We start from the raw sequence: 25,753 nt of genomic DNA on the forward strand, positions 1-25,753 counted from the left end.
AATGACTGGGAGGTGGCAGTTAGGGGAGGAGCTATATAGACAGCTCTGAAGTGGGTGATCCTCTTGCAGTTTCCTGTTGGGAAGGAGAATATCCCACAATTAATGGATGAATCCGTGGACTGGATACACCTTACAAGAGAAATTGTATTCTGTCTGAATCACAACAGACATTTTTTTATGTTTCATATCTCTTTAATTTCCCATACAGCACAGATTATTCTCTTACTAAATACCTTATCGTTACGTTCACAAAGGAATTTCAATCGCTGAGCCCTCTTGTGCATGAAGACACCATCTAAGTGGCCGGTCTCCACTGAGCGTATCTCAATTGCCTTCTCCCCCCAGCCCATAATCTGGTTGGAACATATGTATGCTGTGGTAGAAATAAAGAAATCATTAAAAACTTACTATAAAATGTTTAATTCAGCATAGCTTATAAACATTAAGATTTATTTTGTAAAATGTTCCTGTGATCTACTTGTAAAGCTTTTATAATCCTGTCAATGCGGCAGTAGCTGGAGTGTATTCTGCATATTTAAATTAATTATAGGATTGTTTCCTTCCAAGGTCAATATACAAGAAGCTTTTTAATGGGTTGTATTAGTGAAATGTTCTGTGAAACACTAAAGTTCCTTCAAATGTTACTAACACAAGTTATAAAATAATTCATGATGATGGATATACACTATGAGGTTGTCATGTCTTTCGTCATGAGGGTGATTTTCTTTTCAGTATTGGTCTGAAAAGATCTATCAATTAAATTGATATCCTGTAGTTCTTCAGCCTGTACAAGGTCATACTTTAGTTATTTCACTAAATCATTAGTATTATAATATTTCTGCCACTGACTGCTAGTTGAGATCTAACGATTTCTGTTTTCGTTTTTAATATAACAAAACCCTATCTTGGCACATTGCTCACCCACAGAAGTTGGCATCTCTCCCCATTGAAGCACCACATCCTTTATAATACGCCCGTAAGTATTGACATAGACCCCTTCATCCTCATAGCACAGTAGCATTTCCATACCATCCGTGTTGGGCAGAAATATGATGGCATGAGGGTTAATCTGACTTTGGATCTGCAACAAGTAAAATATATTAGTATATAACACAGGTTGTAAAAGCTCACAAAGCAGCGTAGTGGGTTCCTTTTAAGAAGGGTCAGGGCTATATTTAATAGTTTCAGAAGGATCACTTACATGGACTGGTATGTAAATGTCATAGTTGTTTCCTGAATCTACGTCCACTGCATGGAATCCAGATGATGAGCCATAGATAACCTTTAATCTCTGACCCTCTTCTACTGTGAGGTCAACCAGTTGGGGCCGATGGGGAAGATCTGTGAAGGACTATTGGATTATATACAAAATAAAAAATTAAACCAAAGAAAGGGGCCACATCTCTGCAGTTATTACACTACAATTACAAGGGGTAGGGGGTTGTTCATGAGTAAACACAATGGACTACAACATATAACGCAATACATTTCTGTTGTCACAATCAGTCATTTTTGAGGATAGTACTCAAAAGCTGCTTTTTAAAAACGACAAAGCTTCAACCCTACAATATTTTTAATTTCCATGCTCTTTACCTTGAAGGCCATAAATTTGTGATAAGGTTTGGGGGCCCAGGCGTAAACTTCAACAGAATTCTTCAGTGCAATCACAAGGAACTTGATCCGCTCATATTTTACTACACAATGCAATAAATAAGGAGAACATTTTAAGATAATAATACGTTTGATATAATTCTTAATGCATTGATATCCTATTACTATCTATACATACTAATATATTTACTAACTACACACATACTGATAAACTGTATACTACAATCTGGAAAAGCACAGCAAACACAAATAAGGAACTCCTCATTACTCTGTAGGGACTCCTCATGTATTTGATTGACTACAACTACCTTTCATCACTGAACTCCAGTTCTGTTCCTTGCACAGTTACATTAAGAGAAAATAAGATAGAAACAAAAAAAACAAGCTAACATGCGGAATGAATTAACTAGGTGAGATGTGCTTTGATGTCATTAAAAAAATATAAAGAGTTTCTTGAATTTACAAATGTAAAAATATAGTACTATATATTGAACCTATTTTAACTATGCTGCATCCGGAAACATTTTTTATGCTTACATAATAAATTAATTTCTTTAATTATGGTGAGGGTCCAAAAGATATCACACGTGAGAATATTCCCCTCATGACCACTAGGAGGAGGCAAGAGACAACACCCCAACACACCAAAGCTTTAAATCCCTCCCACTTCCCATGATTCCCAGTCATGCATATAGCCAAGTAGATTAAGAGAAAAGCAGGGCAAAAAAAGTGTAAACCAAGTACTGATGCCACCTGAACAAAAAGAAATGGCAAGGCTTTATCAGGTAAGCTTAAATTTAGTTTTCTTTCATCAGATGGTGAGAGTCCATGAGTCATTACATGTGGGAATCAATACCCAAGGTGTGGAGTCCACAAGACCACCATGAGTAGGAGGGGACAAACCCTTACTATTCAGGCACTACAGCGCACAGAACTTTCCTGCCAAAGGCAGACTCAGAAGAAGCATACACAAAGCAATAAAACTTGTGTAAAGAAGACCAAGTAGTTGACTTACAAATCTGATCAAAAGAAGCCTCATTACGAAAGGCCCAAGAAGTAGCAACTGCTCCAGTGGATTCTTAGGAGATAGACAAAAAGGAGGAACCACAATTTCCTGATTGATATCTGTTCATACCACCCAAGGAAGAAAAGGAGGTTTGCATGACAAAGCTGAAAGCTCGGAGTCTCTTCTAGCCAAAGAAATAGCTAAAAGATAAATAGCTTTCCAGGATAAAATTTGAAGGTGTAAACCATGCATCAGTTCAAAAGGAGGAGTTTGAATAACCCTCAAAACCAGATTAAGAAACCAAGAACGAAATACTGGAGGAATAACTGTTTTAATTATGATCAGAGCCTGAACAAGGGGTTTAAAGTAACAGAGGTTCTCCCTTCTAGATAAGCTGACGGACCAGAGGCCTGAGCCGTGCAGGGACTTTGTCTGACTGGAAGGGGCTTAAATTAACAGAAGTTTTACCTTCTAGATGAGCTGACAGACCAAAGGCATGAGTTGCACCAGATTGTTCCATAGTACCAGTAAGGAAATAGCTTAAAGTGAATTAAATTTTGATGATAAAGTGCCCGGTTTTTAAAAATTCAATTAAAAACAGGGGCTCTTTAATTCATCAAAATTTACATTTCACTCGTGTTGTGAAAATACTTACCTTTTAATTTTGACAGCCGATCCAGCTTCCCCCGGTCGTCAAAAGCCTCTTTCCACGTCAGAAATGACGGATCTGTCATCCTCCAATCACGGCTCCCCCCTCGGGGGAATCCGTGTCCGATTCAAGGCCGTAATTGGAGGAAGCCGGATTCCTCATTTTAGACCCAGGAAGAGGCTTTGCGACGGGCGGAGGAAGCGATGCAGTGGCTGTCAAGATTAAAAGGTATTTTCACAACACGAGTGAAATGTAAATTTTTATGAATTAAAGTGCCCCTGTTTATTAATCAAATTTTTAAAAACCGGGCACTTTATCATCAAAATTTACATTCACTTTAAGCATCAGATAAGCAGTATAAAGCACACAAATAGTCAACCCTGAAGAGTAGGAAAGGCATAATGTAAAACTAACACTTTAGGATATCAGAAATGAAACCAAAGCAGATTAAATTATCCAAGCGTACAAACGTCACTTATTATTGGATAGCAGCCTCCCCCTTCTGACAAGCAAACATGGATAAATGTAAAATAGCAAGTACAGCATAAAACGATATGCTCACCAGAATACCTCAGGACTTCCCTTAGTGCTACGTGTGCTTTTCAGGTGGAACCGGTATTTCTACTACCTTCCTCTCCGCAACCTCTGTGGGGCAATTCGGAGCCCTTTTGTTCCTTTCTCTGCACTCAAAATGCCATGGTTGGCACTCAGCCAATCCCGTCATCCGGTTATGTGGGAAGTCACATGGATACGTTTAGGCCAATGGAGTACTTGCCGGCTGTTCAGAGGATACCGGACCTAATCTCTGGCTTATTCAATGCAGGAAAAAACACAAGGATTTGATCCGTCCGGTAGCTAAAACAGTCTTTATTTTAATTTCATTAAAAACATGGAGAGATCATCATAAGAGAAATGAAGATGCTATGAATAGAAATGGCTAACGCGTTTCAGCCAAAGCCATAGTCATAGCCGAATGTTTCCAGTTCACAGTACCTTTTTTAAAAAAAACATAATTTATGCTTACCAGATAAATTCCTTTCCTTCCTGGCAGGGAGAGTCCCAGACTTCATTCCTTACAGTTGGGAAATACAACATCTGGCCACCAGGAGGAGGCAAAGACACCCCAGCCAAAGGCTTAAATATCCCTCCGACTTCCCCTATTCCCTAGTCATTCTGCCGAGGGAACAAGGAAAAGGAGAAACATCAGCGTATAAAACGTGCCTGGAGAAATAATATAAAAAGGGAGCCGCCCAACAAAAAAAAAAAAAAAAATTAATTACGGGCGAAGTCTTGGACTCTTCCTGTCATTAAGGAAAGGAATTTATCTGGTAAGCATAACTTATGCTTTCCTTCCATAAGGCAGGGAGAGTCCACAACTTCATTCTTTACTGTTGGGAAAACTATACTCAAGCTCCAGAGGACACTGAATAAATAACGGAAGGGAACAGAAAAAAAAAAAAAAAAAAGAGGCGGACCCTATTCTGAGAGCACCAGAGCCTGCAAAACTTTTCTCTCGAAAGCTACTTCAGCCGAAATAAACACATCAAACTTGTAAAATTTACAATTACAATTCTGGCAACCTTAACCTTATGCCAGGAAAAGCCACACTCTTCCCACCAGTACAAGTAAGTCCTCCACACTTTATGGTAGATACGACGAGTAACTAGCATACAAGCTTGAACCAGAGTGTCGATAACACTCTCAGAGAACCCTCTTTTGGCTAAGACTAAGCATTCAAGTATCTGAGATACTTCTCTCACCGACAAGGAACTTCTCGTTCCCCCTTGATGGTTGATATAGGCAACCAAGGTTATATTGTCCGATTGGAATCTAATAAACTGGGACGAACCCAGAAGGGGCCAAGCCTTCAAGGCATTGAAGATTGCCCGGAGTTCCAAAATATTGATCGAAAGGGAGGACCCTTCCTGAGTCCACAGACCTTGTGCTTTCTTGGCACCCCAAACGGCTCCCCAGCCAGAAAGGCTTGCGTCCGTAGTCACAACATCCCAGGACGGTCTCAAAAAGCATGTGCCTTGGGACAGATGATCTGGACAGAGCCACCAGGAGAGTGAGTCTCTCAACAGGCTGCCCAGCCCAATCTGTTGAGGCAGATCTGAATGGTCGTCGTTCCATTGTCTAAGCATGCATAGCTGTAAGGGTCTGAGATGGATTCTGGTCTCGAGTAGGCCTAGAGGGCAAGACATGCAGAAGTGAGCTTGCAACATCTCTGATCCGTGAGGAATATTCTCATGGATATGGAGTCTATTATATTTCCCAGGAAATTCACCCTTGTACTTGGAGCAAGATCTCTTATCCAAGTTTATCTTCCATCCATGTGATCGAAGAAGACTGAGAAGGGACTCTGAATGTTCTTCCGCCAGACGAAAAGATGGTGCCTGTACCAAGATATCGTCCAGGTAAGGCACTACTGCAATACCTCGTGTTCTGACAACAGCTAGAAGAGCCCCCAGAACACCTTTGTAAATATCCTTGGAGCAGTAGCTAGGCCAAACGGAAGAGCTATGAACTGGAAGTGCTTATCCAGAAAAGCAAACCTTAGGAACTGAAAATGTTCCCTGTGAATCGGGATGTGAAGGTATGCATCCTTCAGATCTATTGTGGTCATAAACTGTTCTTCCTGAACCAGAGGCAGGATTGACCGTATTGTTTCCATCTTGAAAGAAGGAACACTCAGAAACTTGTTTAAGCACTTTAGACCAAGAATTGGACGGAAAGTTCCCTCCTTCTTTGGAACCACAAAAAGGTTTGAATAAAACCCCAAACCTCTTTCTGCTGTAGGTACAGGACAATTACTCCTAGAGAGGAGAGATCCCATACGCAACCTAAGAAGGCAGCCCTCTTTTCCGGTCCTGTCAAAAGAATGGAGAGTAGGAATCTTCCCCTGGTCGGAGAAGACTTGAATCCTATCCTGTATCCTTGAGATACAACCTCCAGGACCCAAGGATGCTGTACATCCAATGTAGAAAAGACAACATCTCTGTATGAGATTTTGCTAGTTGAAAAGAAGATGCCTGAATCAAGATGTCGTCTATGTAAGGCGCCACAGCAATTCCCTGGGATCTGACCACTTCCAAAAGAGCCCCCAGAACCTCTGTGAATATTCTGGGAGCTGTGGCAAGACCAAACGGAAGTAAAACAAAACTGGAAATGCTTGTCCAGAAAATCCACCGTAGAAACTGGAGATGATCCATGAATGGGAAAATGAAGATCCGCGTCCTTCAGGTCTATGGTTGTCATAAACTGACTGTCCTGAACCAATGGAAGAAAATCGCTTTCATCTCGAAGGAAGGAAACCGGATCACGAAAATAAATATATCTCACCTGTCACCTGAAAACCTGAGTCACCAGAAAATCATGATGACATAGATATCAGGAGAATAACCTCAATATGAGAGATACAACATGGAATCATGAACATAATTTAGAAAAGGTATGACCAACTATTAGAACAGAGACCTAAAAACTAAAACACTCTTATTGTAAAAGAGAGAGTCCAACTAAAAGGTATCCTTATACCCAGAATATGGATAAATAAAAAATATTAATAGACTTAATATACTAAATAACATGTCATCTTGATATCAAGAAATCAACTCCACATAAGAGAAATTTCAAGAAAATTACCAAAAACGGTCACCAGATGGCAGTCTAAACCGCTTTATTGTCTGAGTAACAGAAAAACTAATATGACACAGCACAAACATTTATGCATAAATAAAAAGGCAGCTCTTAATAAAAAAAACTTTTATTTAGCTATGTGGCTGAATATTGAGTTATTGAGTCAATGTACTATAGACTCAAAACACAGAGTAACACCGGGATCAGCCGAGAACCCTTATCTCTAAATAAAATGCGCCAGATCCTAAGGCGGGAAATTAGATAACATGAACCCCCACAAAATGGCGCTACATAGAGGTTAAAATGCGCATTGAGCCACATATAACACTAAAATATGTCCCTTAAAGGGACACTAAACCCAATTTTATTCTTTAATGATTCAGATAGAGCATGCAATTTTAAGCAAATTTCTAATTTATTCCTATTATCAATTTTTCTTCATTCTCTTGGTATCTTTATTTGAAATGCAAGAATGTAAGTTTAGATGCCGGACCATTTTTTGTGAACAACCTGGGTTGTTCTTGCTAATTGGTGGATAAATTCATCCACAAATAAAAAAGTGCCGTCTGGTGTTCTAAAATAATAATAAAAAAAAGCTTAGATGCCTTATTTTTAAATAAAGATAGCAAGAGAACGAAGAAAAATTGATAATAGGAGTAAATTACAAAGTTGCTTAACATTGTATGCTCTATATGAATCACAAAAAAAAAATTGGGTTCAGTGTCCCTTTAATAAAGGAATCAAACTAAATATTGCCTGTGGAACCTCCTCACATGAAAAGAATGGCACAATATGCAGCTCCTAAGCAGCAGAGGTGCAGCCGTATTAAAGGAGATTTGGTTAAGAGATCAGGGAATTTAATCCCCGTAACACTCTCCTTGAACAATCATACCCCTCAGGAGGACGCTGCATCTATCTCATTCGCGCAGTGTTAAAATAAGCAGCATTCTGTAAATATTTTACAAACGGCTAAAACCAGGTTGCAAAACTAAGCCAAAAAAAGATTTCCCAACACAACGTAGGCTAAGGGGTATTTTGAGAGGAAGAATGTGTACATCTTGAGCAGAGAAAATCAAACCAGTTAAAACCACAAAATGCAAAGGAGAAAAACCTGATTTACAACGGCCTGCATCCTAACTACGCCATAATAAACTCTAACAGAGATTCATGCTAGGCAGTTACATAACAGACATCCGCAGTAAATATGAGCCCTTACAAAAAAAAGGCACTTTAAAAGTCTGAAATAACGGAACATACAGGGATAAAAGGAGGAAAGAAGAAGTCACTATGACCCTTATTCCCCACACCATAAGCCCTGGGTTTGACTGTAAAATAGCCCAGTAACGGGGCAGCAAAATCTCTGACCCTGGCAGAAGGCCAGATAACTGCTCAGCCGCATTATATCCAAAAATTGATAAATATAAGAAATATACAAAACCCCTTTAGGAGGTCAAAGGTCCCACTAGGTCCCTGAATTCTTAGTCCTAATCCATTTTCTTTACAGAGAAATAAATATAAAGAAAGGACTTACCCTCCAGGGAATTTCTGCTGTGGAGCAGTCAAAGCAGCTGCAGGTCTGATAGCCTCACTTAACCGCCAACAGTAACCTGTAGACAGAGAAAGAGCAGAGTAACCAACCCTGGATTTCCATCAAAGGGGTAGCAAATAATGTTAGAAATAAAGCAAAGACAACCTCGCCGCTTTCTAACTGCTAATAGCCACCATTACTCATACTAAAAAAAAATGACATGGACACAGCATAGCACAATCCTTGCTTACAGGGAAAAGTACCCATAAAAAGGATTAAATATCTCCAGACACCATCTTTGCACATCCTCCATTGACAAAGGCAAAGAGAATGACTGGGTAAGGAAAGTTACACTTAAAGGGCCAGTAAACCTAGCAAATAATGTTATATAATTCTGCACATAGTGCAGAATTATATAACATTAGCTTAGCGCCTGATTTCTAAAGTGAAGGGTTAAATAGATATCTCGCAAAGAAAACAGAACGCCGCTCCTGGCTCTACTGAGCGGGTCTGTTTTCTTCTCCTAAGCACATCTGGACAAGCTGTCTAATCACAGCCGGCCCGATCGCGCTATTAAACTCAAAGTAGCTCGCTCCCGCTACCAGACCAGAGCGAGCTACATTAAGTTTAATAACGTGATTGGGCGCGCTGTGACTAGACAGCGTGCCCGCGATGCGCTATGGAGCCAGGAGCGGCGTTCTATTTTCCTTGTGAGATATCTATTTAACCCTTCACTTTAAAAATCTGGCACTAAGCTAATGTTATATAATTCTGCACTATGTGCAGAATTATATAACATTATTTGCTAGGTTTACTGGCCCTTTAACAATTTTGCTGGGGTGATCTTTGCCTCCTCCTGCTGGCCAGGAGTTGAATATCCCACTAGTAATTGGAATGACGTCATGGACTCTCCATGCCATAGGAAAGAAATAAACATATTAGTGTCTTAAGATAACTTAGATAACTATGTATTTTACAAAATACAAAAAGATGCTGCCACAGTCAGCGCGGTAAATCTTCTCACTATGAAAGAGATTGTATTATTGCCCACATACACATGAAATATATAAGTATGAATTTAATCATATTAGTGATCACAGAATCACTAAAATAAATATGCATACTACATAATACATATAAAAGTTGAAAACGGACAGCTGTTCTCATTATGGGAGAGATTGTAATATTGCACCTTTATATGTTACAAAAAATATGTAAGAATGAATTAATCAAATAAGAGTTCTAAAGTAAATATATCTGACATTATACAAATAGATGCTGCAGACATAGTAGAAAATCTCCTCACTATGAGAAAGATAGAACTATGTAAATAAAAAAATATAAATTGATCATTCATTTACATTGAACCACCACAAGATAGCAGCAAACAACAGGGAAACACAGTAAAAACAGGAAAAATATGTCATGAAAATAATCTAGAGAGCTTAATATTGCTTTATTTATAATAAACAATATATAAACTTTGTGAACAAATTTGTGAACAAAGAAACTCAGCCCCCATTCCCATCTTAGAATTATTTATACACATTGTAACTGGAATAAAAAGTCACTGATAGGACTGTCATCCTTGATAAACATAAGCTGTTAGTTAGGGTGTTAAACACTAAACACCCTTTCCAAACTTAGTTCACACTCTATATGAAGCGCTAGGATGAGCAGGTTTAAATGTGGATCAGATAATGCTCGCACTGAGACTCCATGAAGGAGCCGATCTAAAAAGCTTGCTAACTTCACAGCCTGTGGCAGGAAAATGTACCGCTACGTAGTAAGTGAAAAAAATGGCGCAATAAACACCATATAATATCCTCTGTGAGCACTTCCATTATAAAAGGCAACTGATATATATCGCCAGCCTGCAGGAGTCTTCTATCATCCTATGTAGACAGAGGTGCCGCTTCTAAACAGAAAAAACATATTCAGGCATAGTAGAGCACGATACTAACTGCTCTGGAGAAATAAAAAGCCCATAAGATATCTATATAAGTAATTCCCCACTGTAGATATATTTATAATTCAAACGCAGTGCATTGTAATGTACAGGGGGTTGAAGTAAAGTGGCATATAGAGAAGTGCAAACTGTTAACCACCAAAGAAGCCAAGGGTTTACTTGGGAGCCCCTTCCTTACTACACTGTGCACCTTCAATTAATAGCATGCATCGAGTGTTGCACATGAAGGGGAAAAAAACTCCACAAGTTACATTTCCATCGAGGGGAGGAGAGTCCACGGCTTCATTGATTACTGTTGGGAGGCAAAGACATCCCAGCCAAAGGCTTTAATACCTCCCCCACTTCCCTCGTCCCCCAGTCATTCTGCCGAGGGAACCAGGAACAGCAGGAGAAATATCAGGGTATAAATGGTGCTTGAAGATGATTAAATTTAGGTCCGCATATCAGAGATACGGGTGGGAGCCGTGGACTCTCCTCCCCTCGATGGAAATGAAATTATCAGGTAAGCATAATTTATGTTTTCCATCTAAAGGGGAGGAGAGTCCATGGCTTCATTCATTACTGTTAGGAACATATACCCAAGCTCTAGAGGACAGTGAATGAAACAGGAAGGGTAAAAAGGCAGAGGCCTAATCAGAGGGCACCACAGGCTGCAAAACCTCTCTCCCAAAAACAGCCTCCGCAGAAGCAAAAACTTAAAATTTGTAAAACTTTGTAAAAAAGTGTGTAAGGAGGACCAGGTGGACGCCTTAGAAATCTGCTCCATAGAGGCCTCATTCTTGAAGGCCCAGGACGAAGCCACAGCTCTAGTTGAATGAGCCGTGATCCTCTGAGGAGGCTTATGTCCCGCTGTCTCATAAGCCAGGCGGATCAAACTCCTCAACCAAAAATACAAAAAAGTAGCAGAGGCCCTTTGCCCCTTGCGCTTCCCAGAATACACCACAAAGAGAGATGTAGACTGCCTGAAATCATTTGTAGTCTGAAGATAAAACTTCAAGGCACGAACCACATCCAGGTTATGAAGTAACTTCTCCTTTGAAGAAGGATTAGGACACAAAGAAGGAACACCTCTTTCCTGATTGATGTTACGGTTAGACACCAACTTGGGGAGAAACCCCAACCCAGTGAGAATTACAGCCTTATCTGCATGAAACACCAGGTAAGGAGGATCACTTTGCAAGGCAGCTAGTTCAGATACTCTGCGGGCCGATGCAATAGCTAACAGGAAGAGAACCTTCCAGGACAGAATCTTAATGTCTATGGAATGCATAGGTTAAAATGGAACCCTCTACAAAACCTTAAGGACTAAGTTTAAGCTCCAAGGCAGAGCCGACTGTCTAAAGACAGGCCTGAATCTAGACAGAGCCTGAACAAGAGATTGGATGTCAGGGAGCTCAGCGAGTCTCCTATGCAACAAGACAGATAATGCCGAAATCTGTCCCTTTAAGGAACTAGCGGCAAGACCCTTCTCCAAACCATCTTGGAGAAAGGACAGAATCCTGGATACCTTCACCTTATACCAGGGATATCCATACTTCTCACACCAGGGCAAGTAAGTCCTCCACACCATATGGTAGATGCGATGAGTGACTGGCTTCCTTGCCTGAATTAGCGTATCAATCACACTTTCAGAAAAGCCTCTCTTGGCTAAGACTAGGCGTTCAATCTCCACGCAGTCAGCCTCAGAGAATGTAGATTTTGATGTTGATAGGGGCCCTGTGTCAGTAGATCCCTGCGACAGGGTAACCTCGACAGCGGAGAGGATGACATCCCCACCAGATCCGCAAACCACGTCCACTGTGGCCACGAAGGAGCAATCAGAATGGCCAAAGCCCGCCCCTGTTTGATGCGTGCCACTACACAAGGTAGAAGTGGTAACGGTGGAAAAATGTAAGCTAGGCTGAATCCCAAAGGAACCACTAAGGCATCTATCAGCTCTGTCTGGGGATCCCTGGACCTCGACCCGTATCGAGGTAGCTTGAAATTGAGTCAGGACGCCATGAGATCTATCTCCGGCATTCCCCATCTGAGACAAATCTTCGCAAACACCTCAGGGTGGAGAGACCATTCCCCCGGATGAAAGGATTGTCTGCTGAGAAAGTCCGTTTCCCAGTTGTCTACACATGGAATGTAAATCGCTGAGAGCATGCAGTAGTGGGACTCCGCCAACTCCAGAATCCGAGACACCTCCCTCATTGCGAGGAAGCTTCTCGTACCCCCCTGATGGTTGATGTAAGCCACCGAGGTAATGTTGTCGGTCTGGAATCTGATGAAACTGACTGACCCCAGAGAAAGCCATGCCTTCAGAGCATTGTAAATTGGTCATGGTTCCAGGATGTTTATCGGAAGGAGAGACTCCTCCCTGAACCACTTTCCTTGTGCCATCCTGGCACCCCAAACAGCTCCCAATCCTGTCAGAATGGCGTCCGTGGTCAGAATCTCCCAGGAAGGTCTCAAGAAGGATGTCCCCATGGACAGTTGCTCCGGACGAATCCACCAAGAGAGGGAGTTCCAAATCCGAGCATCCATGGATATCAGCTGTGATAGATCTGAATGATCGCGGTTCCACTGTCTCAACATGCACAATTGAAGAGGTCTGAGATGGAACCTGGCGAATGGGATGACATCTATGCTTGAAACCATGAGACCTATCACCTCCATACATTGAGCCACCGACGGGCTTGTGGAGGACTGAAGGGCAAGACAGGTGGACGCAAGCTTCCTGTGTCACTGATCTGTGAGAAATATCTTCATTGACATAGAGTCTATAATCTTGCCCAGAAACTCCGCCCTATTGCTGGGAACCAGGGAACTCTTTCCTGAGTTGATCTTCCAACCGTGAGATTGGAGCAAAAGAAGAGCAGCCCTCGAATGATCCTCTGCGAGGCTGAGCGACAGCACCTGAACTAGGATGTCATCCAGATAAGGTGCCACCTCAATGCCCCTGGATCTGGCCACTGCAAGCAGCGCCCCCAGAACCTTTGTGAAGACTCTCCACTCAAACGGGAAGTGTTGGTCCAGAAACGCAAATCTTAGTAACCTGAAGTGGTCCCTGTGAATTGGCACATGAAGGTAAGCGTCCTTCAAGTCTACAGTTGTCATGAACTGTCCCTCTTGAACTAGGGGCAGAATAGATCTGATCGTTTCCATTTTGAACGATGGAACACTCAAACTTGTTTAAACACTTTAGGTCCAGAATCGGGCGGAACGTGCCCTTCTCCTTTGGGACCACAAAAAGGTTGGTATAGTACCCTAGACCCCTTTCTGCTAGGGGTACTAGTACGATAACCCCGAGAGAGGCGAGATCTCTCACACACTCTAGAAAGGCCTCTCTCTTCATTGGTCTTGAAGACAGGTTTGAAAGGAGGAATCTGCCCTCAGGCGGATGGGATCTGATCCCTATCCTTTAACCCTGGGAGACAACTTCTAGCACCGAAGGGTCCTGAACGTCCTGCAACCATGCGTCTGAGAATAGAGACAATCTGCTCCCTACATTATCTGGAGACCGGTCGGGGGCCGCCCCTTCATGCCGATTTGTTCCAAGATTGAGCTGGCTTCCAAGATCCCTTGGACTGGTCCACTTTCGTGGTGGGTTGCTGGCCCTGGGCCTTGTCCGCACGAAAGGGACAAAAAGTCGATCCCTTAGGCTTAGCCTTCTTATCCTGCGGTAGGAAAGCTCCCTTGCCTCCCGTAACCGTGTATATTATCGAATCCAATCCTGGACCGAACAGGATGTTCCCTTGAAAAGGCAGGGACAACAGCCTTGATTTAGAGGTCATGTCACCAGACCAAGATTTTAGCCACAGAGTCCTGCGCGCTAAAACAGAAAAACCTGACACCTTAGCATTCAGGCAAATAATTTGCATATTGGCATCACAGATGAAAGAATTGGCGAACTTCAGTGCCTTAATCTTTTCCTGTATCTCGTTAATGGAGGTCCCCCCCCCTTGACCAATTCACACAGGGATTTACACCAATATGTTACAGCTCCAGCGACCGCCGCAATGGCCACTGCTGGCTGAAAAACAAACCCTGTATGCTGAAACATCTTTCTCAACATGTTTTCCAGCTTTTTATCCATGAGCTCTTTAAATGACGAACTATCCTCGAGTGGAATAGCGTAGAGATAGCCCCATCCCCCTTAGGGATGGTCCCCCACAACTTAAGCTGAGAGACCAGAACGGGGAACAGTTTTTTAAAAGAAGAAGAAGGGGAAAAGGACAAACCTAATCGGCTCCCATTCATTCTTAATATTTGTCATCTTAATGGGAACCGGGAAAGTCTGAGGTACTACCCTGTCCTCATATACCTTGTCAAGCTTAGGAATCGTAGGCTCCTCCGGGATCTTAGGTTCCGGAACCTCCAGAGTAGCAAGCACCTGCTGCAGCAGAAAGCGCAAATTCTCCATCCAAAACCTATAACCAGGCTCCTCCACAGCCGGAGGTTTAGATGACACGGACTCCGACCGAGAAGGGGTCTCCTCCGAAGATTCGGAGTGGGCCTCATCTTCGTACAGAGCCTCTGGATCTTCCATCGGCATAGACAAACTCTGGGCCAGGCCGCCATGATACACCCTACGCTTGCGCTTAGCAGAACGTGGTAAGGCACAAATCACTTTCAAAACAGCCGTTTCCAGTTGGTCAGCAAAGTCTGACGGCCAATGAATCTCTCCTGAAGGAGTAACGGTTGGACCCCGGGGCGCTGCATGTGCAATCGGAGATGAATGTAGGGAACGCACCTCACGGGACGAAGAACCCTCAGAGGTGGACGGCTCAGTAGTACTAGACATCCGTTTACATTCAGATGTTGTAACTATCAAGGCATGTGGAACATAGTTGAGCACATAGTTGAGCAGGCTGATCTACCAGAACCCTCTTCAGAATAAACACAGGAATGAGACTTTGTGAAAGAGGGAGAGCCCTCTAATGCATCAGAGTCCTCCATAGCTTGCGCTTTGATCAGACTAACTAATTTACAAAAAAGGCACCTATATACTGCGAATGGCTGGGGCACTCACCACCTCCTAGGACCGGTACCACGGAAACCGCTTTATGTCTCCTGCACCACAGATCAACAGAGGAGAGATAGGCACACCTAGTCACATGGAGGGCCTGGCAGAACTGCCCCTTCACTAGGGAAAAACTCGCCAAATATGGCCGTGCAAGATCCCCACAAATAACCTGAAAGTTCCACACATTGCCAGAGCCTCATCTCGCACATAACGCAGCAATGATACAATAAACAATATCATGTATAACCCCCCCCCCCCGTTCAATAATCCCCCTTCCAGGAATATTAACCCTAGATTCTGTAAAGATAAAGAGGCGCCACTCTGTGACCCTTTCTTCTATGTTATCATTAGTAAACAAAAATGAAACTATCTTACCAGAATCTATGCCGTGGAACAGGAACACAGCCCTTCAAGTGTGACAGGTTAGTAGCCTCGTTCCTGACACAGACTTGAGTGCAGAAAAGCAGGCAGCGAAACTCGTCAACGCCGATTGCTTGTGGAGCTGTTAATATGAGTCGGGATGGTTTCGCAGAAAGACTCTCCCTGCATCTCCGGACTCTAACTTTTGTCCAGGCTCTCACTGAGAGGCAGACAGGAGTACTTAAAATTCCAGTCCCAATGCGAAGAGTACTACCCTCCATAAGAGACTACTCCAAAACTGCCATCCTCTGTGACGAAAGGCAAAGAATGACTGGGGGATTAGGGAAGTGGGGGAGGTATTTAAGTCTTTGGCTGGGGTGTCTTTGCCTCCTCCTGGTGGCCAGGTTCTTAATTCCCAACAGTAATGAATGAAGCCGTGGACTCGCCTCCCCTTCAGATGGAAATAGTGTGTCTTGATCTGCTCAAGCCGCTGAAATATCCCATGTAGAGGATATATAAATAAATATGACTAGCCTTCTGAAGGATTGCGGTGCTATCCAGTCACCTTAAAAACAAATTCCCCTTTATATGTTCCCACATAGGGTTGTCAGGTCAGCAAAGAAAAAGGGACTATAATCTGTAACATATAATCTGTGCCCAGACCCCTTATGGAATGTAATTTTGAGCCATTTGGTCACCTAAGTGCTCTCATGCTCCTCCTCTGCATGACCTAAGGAAAGGAATAAAGGCACTTACCTCCAGGGTCTCTGCTGTCTGACAGGGACCTGAAGTAGAAGGAAAGCAGAGTAACTAAACCTTACTCAAGAGAATTAAATGGACACAGCATTACCCCAGTCCTACTTGAAGGGAAGCTACCCATTAAAGGAGTTAGTTCAATTTTTATCCAGAGCACTGACTTCGCTTCCTCCTTGTTAGAGGCAAAGAATGACTGGGGAGTATGGGAAGTGGAGGGATACTTAAGATTTGGTGGGGTGTCTTTGCCTCCTTTTGGTGGCCAGGAGTTGAATTTCCCAACAGTAATTGAATGGAATCGTGGACTCTGCATGCCATTGGAAAGAAAAACAAGCCTTAAAATCTTACTGAAGAAGAAATGGAATAGAGTGACCCATACTATTGAGAAAAAAAAATTAAGACAGTCCAGTTATTACTGGTTTTAGAAATCATAATGGACATTAAGTCTTGGAGGCTTCATTGTTAGAAGTGTTGCATAAGCTGTCGATTTGGTGAAGCTTTAACATATTGTATAACAATAAGAATACTTAAGGATGTTATGCCTTGAGTAGATCTTGACAATGTAAGAAAGTTAAACACATTCGTACGATGAGTAACAGCCATAACTGCAGCTGTAACACTTCGGGCAATGTACCCATACTGAAAGCTTGGATCTGGAACTAGTAATTGATTGCAATGTTTAATGAAATAACTGCAATTATCCACATTGATGGGGATATGAAAGGACATTAATAATAGCCGAGAATTGCTGAGCCGCCATGACTGTCAAAATTGACAGCAGTGTCCTTTGTGTAGTTCAGTTCAAGCTTTTAAGATTTCAGTAAAAATAATTTCTTAACTAAATAGACAGAAACAGATCACAACCTGTTCCTCTAAAAGAGAAATTACAGGTAAGAAAATTTTTTATTTAGGTTTCCCAAGTTTGGTTTGGGAATTTTCAATGGTTGCTTAGACTTAGTTCAAAATGAACCACACAGTGGCCAAATAAGGTAAGGGTCAATAATTGTGCGGACTACCTTCTAGAAAGAGCAGAACATTTATCCACATATCACCTCACAAGAAAGTACTCAACCACCAACGTGCACCAATACACCTACTGAAAGCTGGATGGGCGATACAGCTAAAAACAAAATAGAAAAAGAGAGAACCACAGTATATTGTTCAGACTGTGTGAGATAACGATTATCCTAAACGGTCAAACCGCACCAAATAAATGCCAAATTATAGTTCAAATTTCTTAAATGACTGAACATTAAGGACCAGATTACAAATGGAGCGCTAATATCGCTTTCATGAAAGCGATATCGCCTCACTGTGTAATACCAGCGCACACTAATGTGCGCTGGTATTACAAGTCTTCAGCAATGCAAATGCAACCTCGCGTTCGCATTGCGCTCATGAGAACGCGCTTCCATAGGATCCTGTGGGAGCGCAGTGAAGAAGGTAAGTAGCACAGCGATGGCAGCAAACTTAAATATATATGTATATGATTTACTAAAAAGCATGTCAAGAAAGGATACCAACAATGGAAATTTGATAATGCAATTATATTGTAAAGTTGTTTAAAGTGGCTTGCTCTATTGGTATCGTGAACGTTTCATTTTGACTTTACAGTCGCTTTTAATGAACATTTGAACTGAAGGGAATGTTTTTAGTTTCTGACTTTGCTTGTCTAGCCGTCAGTGTCTTTTAAAGCCTATAGTTATGTGATTTGACAATGCTGAGGTTTTCATAAATGTTCCCAAATCATCCTCAACTTGTACAAAGAAAAAGATGCCACCAGCTGTGACTACCATGCAAAAAAAAAGGTAGAGAGGCCTCTAAATAATCAGGCCTGAAAATAAAGATATGTAGAAACCATCCTAATAATGATCAGCTGAGTCACAAGAGGTAGACATTGTCCCAATTGAGCCTGGTCTAGAGAACAATCTGTAATTTGTTAGGCTCTCAGCAAGGACACAAGAAGAATATATATTGGAAATGACCATGAAAAATTTGATTTTCACATGGAATGAGTTGCAGGACACAAGCAAAAATGTTCAATGTTTATTTTGAACTCATGATAATATACACAACACATACAAATAAAGTATTAAAAAAACAAGAGTATCAAGGCATACTGGACTTCTTACCAACTCTGTAATGGACACATCCATCCATGTCTCCTACTGTGCTCCACCCCTGTTTTTTCTCAACCTCAGGATCATTATGGAGGATCTTGTTTCTCAACCAGGAAAGATAATATACACGCAGCTTGTTTCTTTTACCTTCACACAAAGCAGAAAAAAACCCATATATATATATTAAGCAATCAATCTTCAGTGGGAAACACACTTATTTACCAACTAAGGATGAAGAAAAACAAACATACAAAGTATAATAACACACTACTATATAAAGTGGATTCATATTTATAAGTGAAGTGAGCTAAAGTATAGAAAAGATGTGATCTCTAATAATGAATATTATGACCATTACTTGGCTACAAACTCTTACCGCTGATTGTAATGAGCAGGTTAAGTCCCTCAAGGACATCCATCTGCTGAAAACGGCGGCGAGTTATTAAACTGTAGACCTTCCCCTGGCCACTGCGATCAAGCAGCATCAAACCATTCTCTGTTCCTACCAGCAAATTCACACCTGTAGGAGGAAAGGAAAAGCAATTCTGAAACAGATAAATATGCGGAGCTCTGAAGTAATAATTAAAAGAAGCAGCAAGAGTGAAAATGTTTTATGATAAATAAATAATAAGTAAACTAAAACTAAAAGTTAATGTACCTTGGCGCTGTTTAACAATTTAAAGGTCCATAAGAAATGCCCCAGATTTCTATATCAATAAATTAAAAACATATTTAATAGAATAACGAGTGCTAATAGTACCCTTAAATTTACCTCAAAGTTCGAAAAATAGTCCCAAAACGATCCTCTGTAAAACACCCATATAAATGGGTGGTTTCCCTCCCTCTCTGCCCGTGTCCAATCATCATTGCCTTGCTGATCAGACACGGGAGTAGGAACTCAACAGCATGCTGACAGAATTCGCACTGACACACTAGCAGAGCTTGTGTAAACGTTGCTAGGGGCAACCGGTTGATCTGCTAGCGTATCAGTTTAGGTTTTTAGGTAGTCTGCTGTACCCGGATCCATTTTCACTACTGCTTTAGTAATAAAAATTTTAAACAAATTAGTGTTTAAAAATTATAACATTAAAATAAAAGCTTTCAATCCAAACTGAAATTAGTTTGTAAACTATCCAAATAGCAGCAGGATCAAAATTAAAATATAGCAGCTATTGAATTAAATAAAAACACCTGGCAAGCTCAAAAACCAAAGAGCGTTTAAATTATTTCACTCAGTGAACTTAGCTCCTGCAGGACGCTTTAAAGGTTGCCATAGCAACCATTGCCGATTGGCTCCCTAGTGAATGCGAGCAGAGGGGCCAGATCGTTTTTTTGATTGACATCGGCAGGCCTGATCTTTGTTCATTACGCTGCAAGGAGTTGAGGAAACACTTGACTGCGCACGCTTAAACTTACATGTCGGTCGTGCGACTGATAGAATAATTGGAAGCTGAATAGCAGGCTTCATTGGGCAGTGGAATCATAAATTTATAAGTAAAAACATAATTTATTCTTACCAGATAAATTCCTTTCCTTCCGGATAGGGAGAGTCCACGGATTCATTCCTTACTGTTGGGAAATATAACACCTGGCGGAGGCAAAGACACCCCAGCTTAATATCCCTCCCCCACTTCATCATTACCCCAGTCATTCTGTCAAGGAAACAAGGAAAAGTAGGAGAAATATTAGAGTATAAATAATGCCAAAAGAATACAATAAATAATAGGGGACCGCCCATAGACAAGAAATAAAATGCGGGGGCCGTGGACTCTCCCTATCCAGAAGGAAAGGAATTTATCTGGTAAGCATAAATTATGTTTTCCTTCCTAAGATAGGAAGAGTCCATTGCTTTATTCCTTACTGTTGGGAAAACTATACACAAGCTCCAGAGGACACTGAATGAATAACGGGAGGGAACAAAAAGGAAGAGGCGGACCCTATTCTGAGGACACCACAGCCTGCAAAACTTTTCTCTCGAAAGCTGCTTCAGCTGAAGCAAAAACGTCAAACTTGTAAAATTTTGAAAAAGTATGTAAGGAGGACCAGGCAGCCGCCTTACAACTCTGATCCATACAGGCCTTGTTCTTAAAGGCCCAAGAGGAAGCCACTGCTCTAGTGGAATGAGCCGTTAGCCTCTCAGGAGGATGATGTCCCGCTGTCTCGTAAGCTAAGTGGATGACGATATGGAAGTCGAAGTAGCCTTCTGCCCCTTACGCTAATAGACAACAAAGAGGAAGATGGTCTAAACTCCTTAGTAGCCTGAAGATAGAACTCCAAGGCACGAACCACATCCAAAGTGTAAAGTAAGCGTCCCTTCGATGAAGAAGGATTAGGACACAAGGAAGGAACCACAATCTCCTGATTGATATTGCAATGACACAACCTTAGAAAGAAAACCAAATTTAGCATGTAAAACTGCCTTATCTGCATGAAAAAAAAATCAGATAAGGGGGCTCACATTGCAAAGCAGAGATCTCAGAAACTCTGCGCGCAAAAGCAATAGCCAATAAAAAGAGAACCCTCCAATATAACAATTTAATGTCAATGCAATGCAGAGGCTCAAACGGAACCGGTTGTAAAACCTGAAGAACAAGATTTAGGCTCCAAGGAGGAGCCCCAGATCTAAACACAGGTCTGATCCTAATCAGAGCCTTAAAGGATTGCACGTCTGGAAGCTCGGCCAGTCTCTTGTGCAATAGAAACCGACAGGGTCGAAATATGTCCCCTCAGGGAACTAGCAGAAAGGCCCTTCTCCAGCACATCCTGGAGAAAAGATAAGATCCTGGCAACCCTAACTCTGTGCCAGGAAAAACCATGATCTTCACACCAGAATAAGTAGGTCCTACACACCTTGTGGTAGATACGCTGAGTAACTGGTTTACGAGCTTAATAAAGAGTATCAATGGAGAAACCTCTCTTTTGCTAAGACTAAGCGTTCAATCTCCATGCAGTCAGCCTCAGAGAATCTAAATTTTGATGAACAAATGGACCTACTATCAGCAGTTCTCTGTGACAAGTTAACTTCCACAGAGAAGATGAGGACATTCCCACTAGATCCACGAACCACGTCCTTTGCGGTCACAATGGAGCAATCAGGATTACGATACCTACTCCTGCATGATGCGGGCCACCACTCGAGAAAGAAGCGGTAATGGAGGAAAAAGATATACGAGTTTGAACCTCCAGGGCACTGCTAGTGCATCTATTAGATCCGCTTGGGGATCCCTCGACCTGTACCTGGGTAACTAGGTATTGAGAAGGAACGCCATGAGATCTATCTCCAGCGTCCCCCACTTGCTGCATATCTCTGCAAACACCTCGGGATGGAGAGACCATTCCCCTGGATGGAAAGATTGCCTGCTGAGAAAATCAATCTCCCAGTTGTTCACACTCGGATTATGGATCGCTGACAGCAAACAGCTGTGGGCCTCTGCCCACTCCAGAATCTGAGATACTTCCTTCATCGCCAAGGAACTTCTCGTTCCCCCTGATGGTTGATGTAAGCCACCGAGGTTATATTTAATGATTGAAATCTGATAACTGAGATGAACCCAGAAGTGGCCAAGCCTTCAAGGCCTTGAAGATTGCCCGTAGATCCAAAATATTGATCGGAAGGGAGGACTCCTCCTAAGTCCACAAACCCTGTGCCTTCCTGGCACCCCAAACAGCTCCCCATCCGGATAGGCTTGCGTCCATAGTCACAATCTCCAAGGATGGTCTTAAGAAGCATGTCCCTCAGGACAGAAGGATCTGGACAGAGCCACCAAGAGAGCAATTCTCTCGACCAGTTGTCTAATACAATCTGTTGAGACAGATCTGAATGATCGCCGTTCCACTGCCTCAGCATACACAGTTTTAAAATGTCTGAGACTGAACCTGGCAAAAGGAGTGATGTCCATGCAGGACACCATGAGACCAATCACCTCCATACACTGAGCCACAGAGGGACTCAAGGAGGTCAAGACATGCCGAAGTTAGCTTGCAACGTCTCTGGTCTGTTAGAAATATCCTCATGGATATGGAGTCTATTATAGTACCCAGGAATTCCACCCTGGTACTTGGGATAAGAGAACTCTTTTCCAAGTTTATCTTCCATCCATTTGATCGAAGAAGACTGAGAAGGAACTCCGAGAATTTTTCCGCAAGATGAAAGGATGGTGCTTGCACCAGAATATCATCCAAGTATTGGGCTACTGCAATACCCCGAGTTCTGGCAATGGATAGAAGAGCCCCCAGAACCTTCGTAAATATACTTGGAGCAGTAGCTAGGCCAAACGGAAGGCCAATGAACAAAGTGCTGGTCCAGGTAAGCAAACCTCAGGAACTGAAAGTGTTCCCTGTGGATTGGAACATGAAGGTAAGCGTCCTTTAGATCTATAGTGGTCATAAACTGGCATTCCTGAATTAAAGGAAGGGTGGACCTTATCGTCTCCATCTTGAAGGATGGGACACTGAGAATTTTTTTTCAGCACTTTAGGTCCAGAATTGGGTGGAAAGTTCCCTCCTTCTTTGGGACCATGAAATGGTTTGAATAAAACCCCAAACCTCTTTCTTCGATAGGCACTGGGACAACAACTCCTGAGGAGGATAGATCCCGAACGCACCCTAGAAAGGCATCCCTCTTTTCTGCTCTGGTAGACAGATTCGAGAGAAGGAATCTTCCCCTTGGCGTATGAGATTTGAAGCCTATCTTGTATCCCTGAGATACCACCTCCAGGACCCACGGATCCTGTACGCTCTTGAACCAAGCGTCTGAAAAAAGAGACAGTCTGCCCCCTACACGACCCGATCCCGGATTGGGGGCCGTCCCTTCATGTCGATTTGTTTTCGGCAGGCTTCTTATTCTGCTTGGATTTATTCTAGGACTGAGCCGGCTTCTAAGTACTCTTAAGTTGCTCGGGCTTGGAGGAGGATGGTTGTCGTTGGGATTTGTCAGAACAAAAGGAATGAAAATTAGAAGATTGTCATCCCTTAGACTTTTTATTCTTATCTTGCGGTAGGAAGGCACCCTGTAGAAATAATGGAGTCCAGGCCTGGACCAAATAAAATCTTTCCCTTGAAGGAAAGAGAAAGGAGTCTGGACTTAGAAGTCATAGCCGCAGACTAAGACATCAACCAGAGCGCCCGGCGGGCTAGGACCGCAAAGGCCTTTGACTTTAGGCTAATAATTTGCATGTTCGCATCACAGATAAAAGAATTAGCAATTCTCAGAGCTTTAATTCTGTCTTGAATATCCTCAAGGAGAGACTCAAGCTCAATGAGTTCCGACAGAGTCGCACCAGTAGGTAGCCACTCAGGCAACTGCAGCCGCCGGTTTAAACAAAAATCTCATATGTTGAAACATCTTTCTCAGAAAGGTTTCCATTTTCTTATCTATCTGCTCTCTGAATGAAGAACTATCCTCAAGAGGTATAGTAGCATGTTTAGCAAGCGTAGAGATAGCACCATCCACCTTAGAAATGGAGCCCCACAAATCCTGTTGAGAATCCGGGACCGGGAACAACTTTTTAAAAGTAGACAAGGGGGAAAAGGAAAACCAATTCTTTCCCATTAGTTCTTAATAATGTTCGTCATCTTAACCAGCACAGGAAAAGTCAAAGGAACTTTCCTGTCTTCGTAAACTGTCTAATTTAGGTATCATAGGTTCTTCAGGCAGTGCAGCCTCTGGAACCTCTAATGTAGACAGAACCTCCTTTAATAAAAAACGCAAGTGCGCAATTTTAAATCTAAAGGACGGTTCCTCTGCAGCAGGAGGCTTAGACGCTAAGAACTCCGACCCAGAAAGTTCACCCTCTAAAGCTACAGAGGTTAACTCATCATCGGATAACTGGAACATAATAGCTAAATCCGATAAATATTTAGATGACTCCGGGTCAGGAGAGCTATGTTTAACCTTTCTCTTGCGTTTGTTAGAACGAGGTAATTCACTGAGGGTAGTAATCTCACAGGACGCCGAGTCCTGAGAAGGTCTCCCTTCTTAGACTTTATAACGTGTTAAGGCATGTGGAACATAACTGAGTAGGCGGGAAAACCATGGCCTCCTCACAATATAAACAGGTATGATTTAGTACAGAAGGAGTACCTTCCAACATGTCAGAGTCCTACATAGCTCAGGTTATACCCACAGGAGGACACAAATAAAAACGTTTTTTTTTATTATAGAAAACTGCACCTTTATACTCCCAATGGCTGGGGCACTCACCACCTCCTAGACCCAGACAGTTAACAGAGGAAACGCTCTCCTCAGGTTTAAGTCTCAGCCGGAATGGTGGAAATGAACAAAGACCACAACCGGTCAAATGGAGTGCAAGACAGTACTTCCCCTGTTATTACAAGTACAGCAAGTAATAGGAGCTGTGCAACACTTTCAAAAACGAAAGTGAAACTTAAAAGTGAAACCTGTTTGTTCCAGCCAAAAACACACAGTCTATCACCCCAGGAAAAAAAAATCACACAAAGCAGCATGTAAATAATTAATACACAGATTAATTAACCCCAACTATTCAATAAACCCCCATTCAGAGGATATTAACCCTGGATCCTATCAAGGTATAAAGGAGCCACACTGTGACCCTGTTATAGCGTTTTATGTGTAAAATTTTTAACAATCTTACCACCAGGATCCATGCTGTGGATTAGAACACAGCCTCTCAAGTGTGACAGTCTTATAGCAGTGCTCCTGACATGGACTTGAGTGAGAGAAAGTAGGCAGTGATTGCTTAGGAGCTGTTAGTAGTAGTCTGGATGCTTTCGCAGAAAAACTTTCCCTGCATCTCCAGACTCTAACTTTCATCAATACTCTCACTGAGAGGTTGACATGACTACTTAAAACTCCAGTCCTATCTCGAAGGGCAGATACCCATTTTCAGGACTCTATGAATCTTCTGCCACTTCTCTGCCACCTCCTAACGTGACGAAAGGCAAAGAATGACTGGGGTAATGAAGAAGTGGGAGGGATATTTAATCCTTTGGCTGGGGTGTTTTTGTCTCCTCCTGGTGGCCAGGTGTTGTATTTCCCTACAGTAAGAAATGAAGCCGTGGACTCTCCCTATCTTAGGAAGGAAATATCTTTTGAACAGTAAATTACTGTACATGTATATTAGTATA

General features: G+C 42.2%; 1 protein-coding gene across 4 annotated transcripts in view; it reads right to left on the reverse strand.

Annotated features, from left to right (window-relative positions):
- MINK1 (misshapen like kinase 1) overlaps positions 1-25,753 on the reverse strand; it is a 675,211-nt gene that overhangs the window by 12,735 nt on the left and 636,723 nt on the right. For all 4 annotated transcript variants that reach the window (XM_053718325.1, XM_053718327.1, XM_053718326.1 and 1 more), the window contains 6 exons: positions 19,023-19,166; positions 18,659-18,793; positions 1,594-1,694; positions 1,202-1,351; positions 922-1,081; positions 234-373 (listed from right to left, as the gene is read on the reverse strand). In XM_053718325.1, coding sequence (XP_053574300.1) covers positions 234-373; positions 922-1,081; positions 1,202-1,351; positions 1,594-1,694; positions 18,659-18,793; positions 19,023-19,166 — 830 coding nt within the window. The remainder of the gene's footprint in view (positions 1-233; positions 374-921; positions 1,082-1,201; positions 1,352-1,593; positions 1,695-18,658; positions 18,794-19,022; positions 19,167-25,753) is intronic.

Source organism: Bombina bombina, chromosome 6, assembly GCF_027579735.1.
Source record: "Bombina bombina isolate aBomBom1 chromosome 6, aBomBom1.pri, whole genome shotgun sequence".
Classification (NCBI taxonomy): domain Eukaryota; kingdom Metazoa; phylum Chordata; class Amphibia; order Anura; family Bombinatoridae; genus Bombina; species Bombina bombina.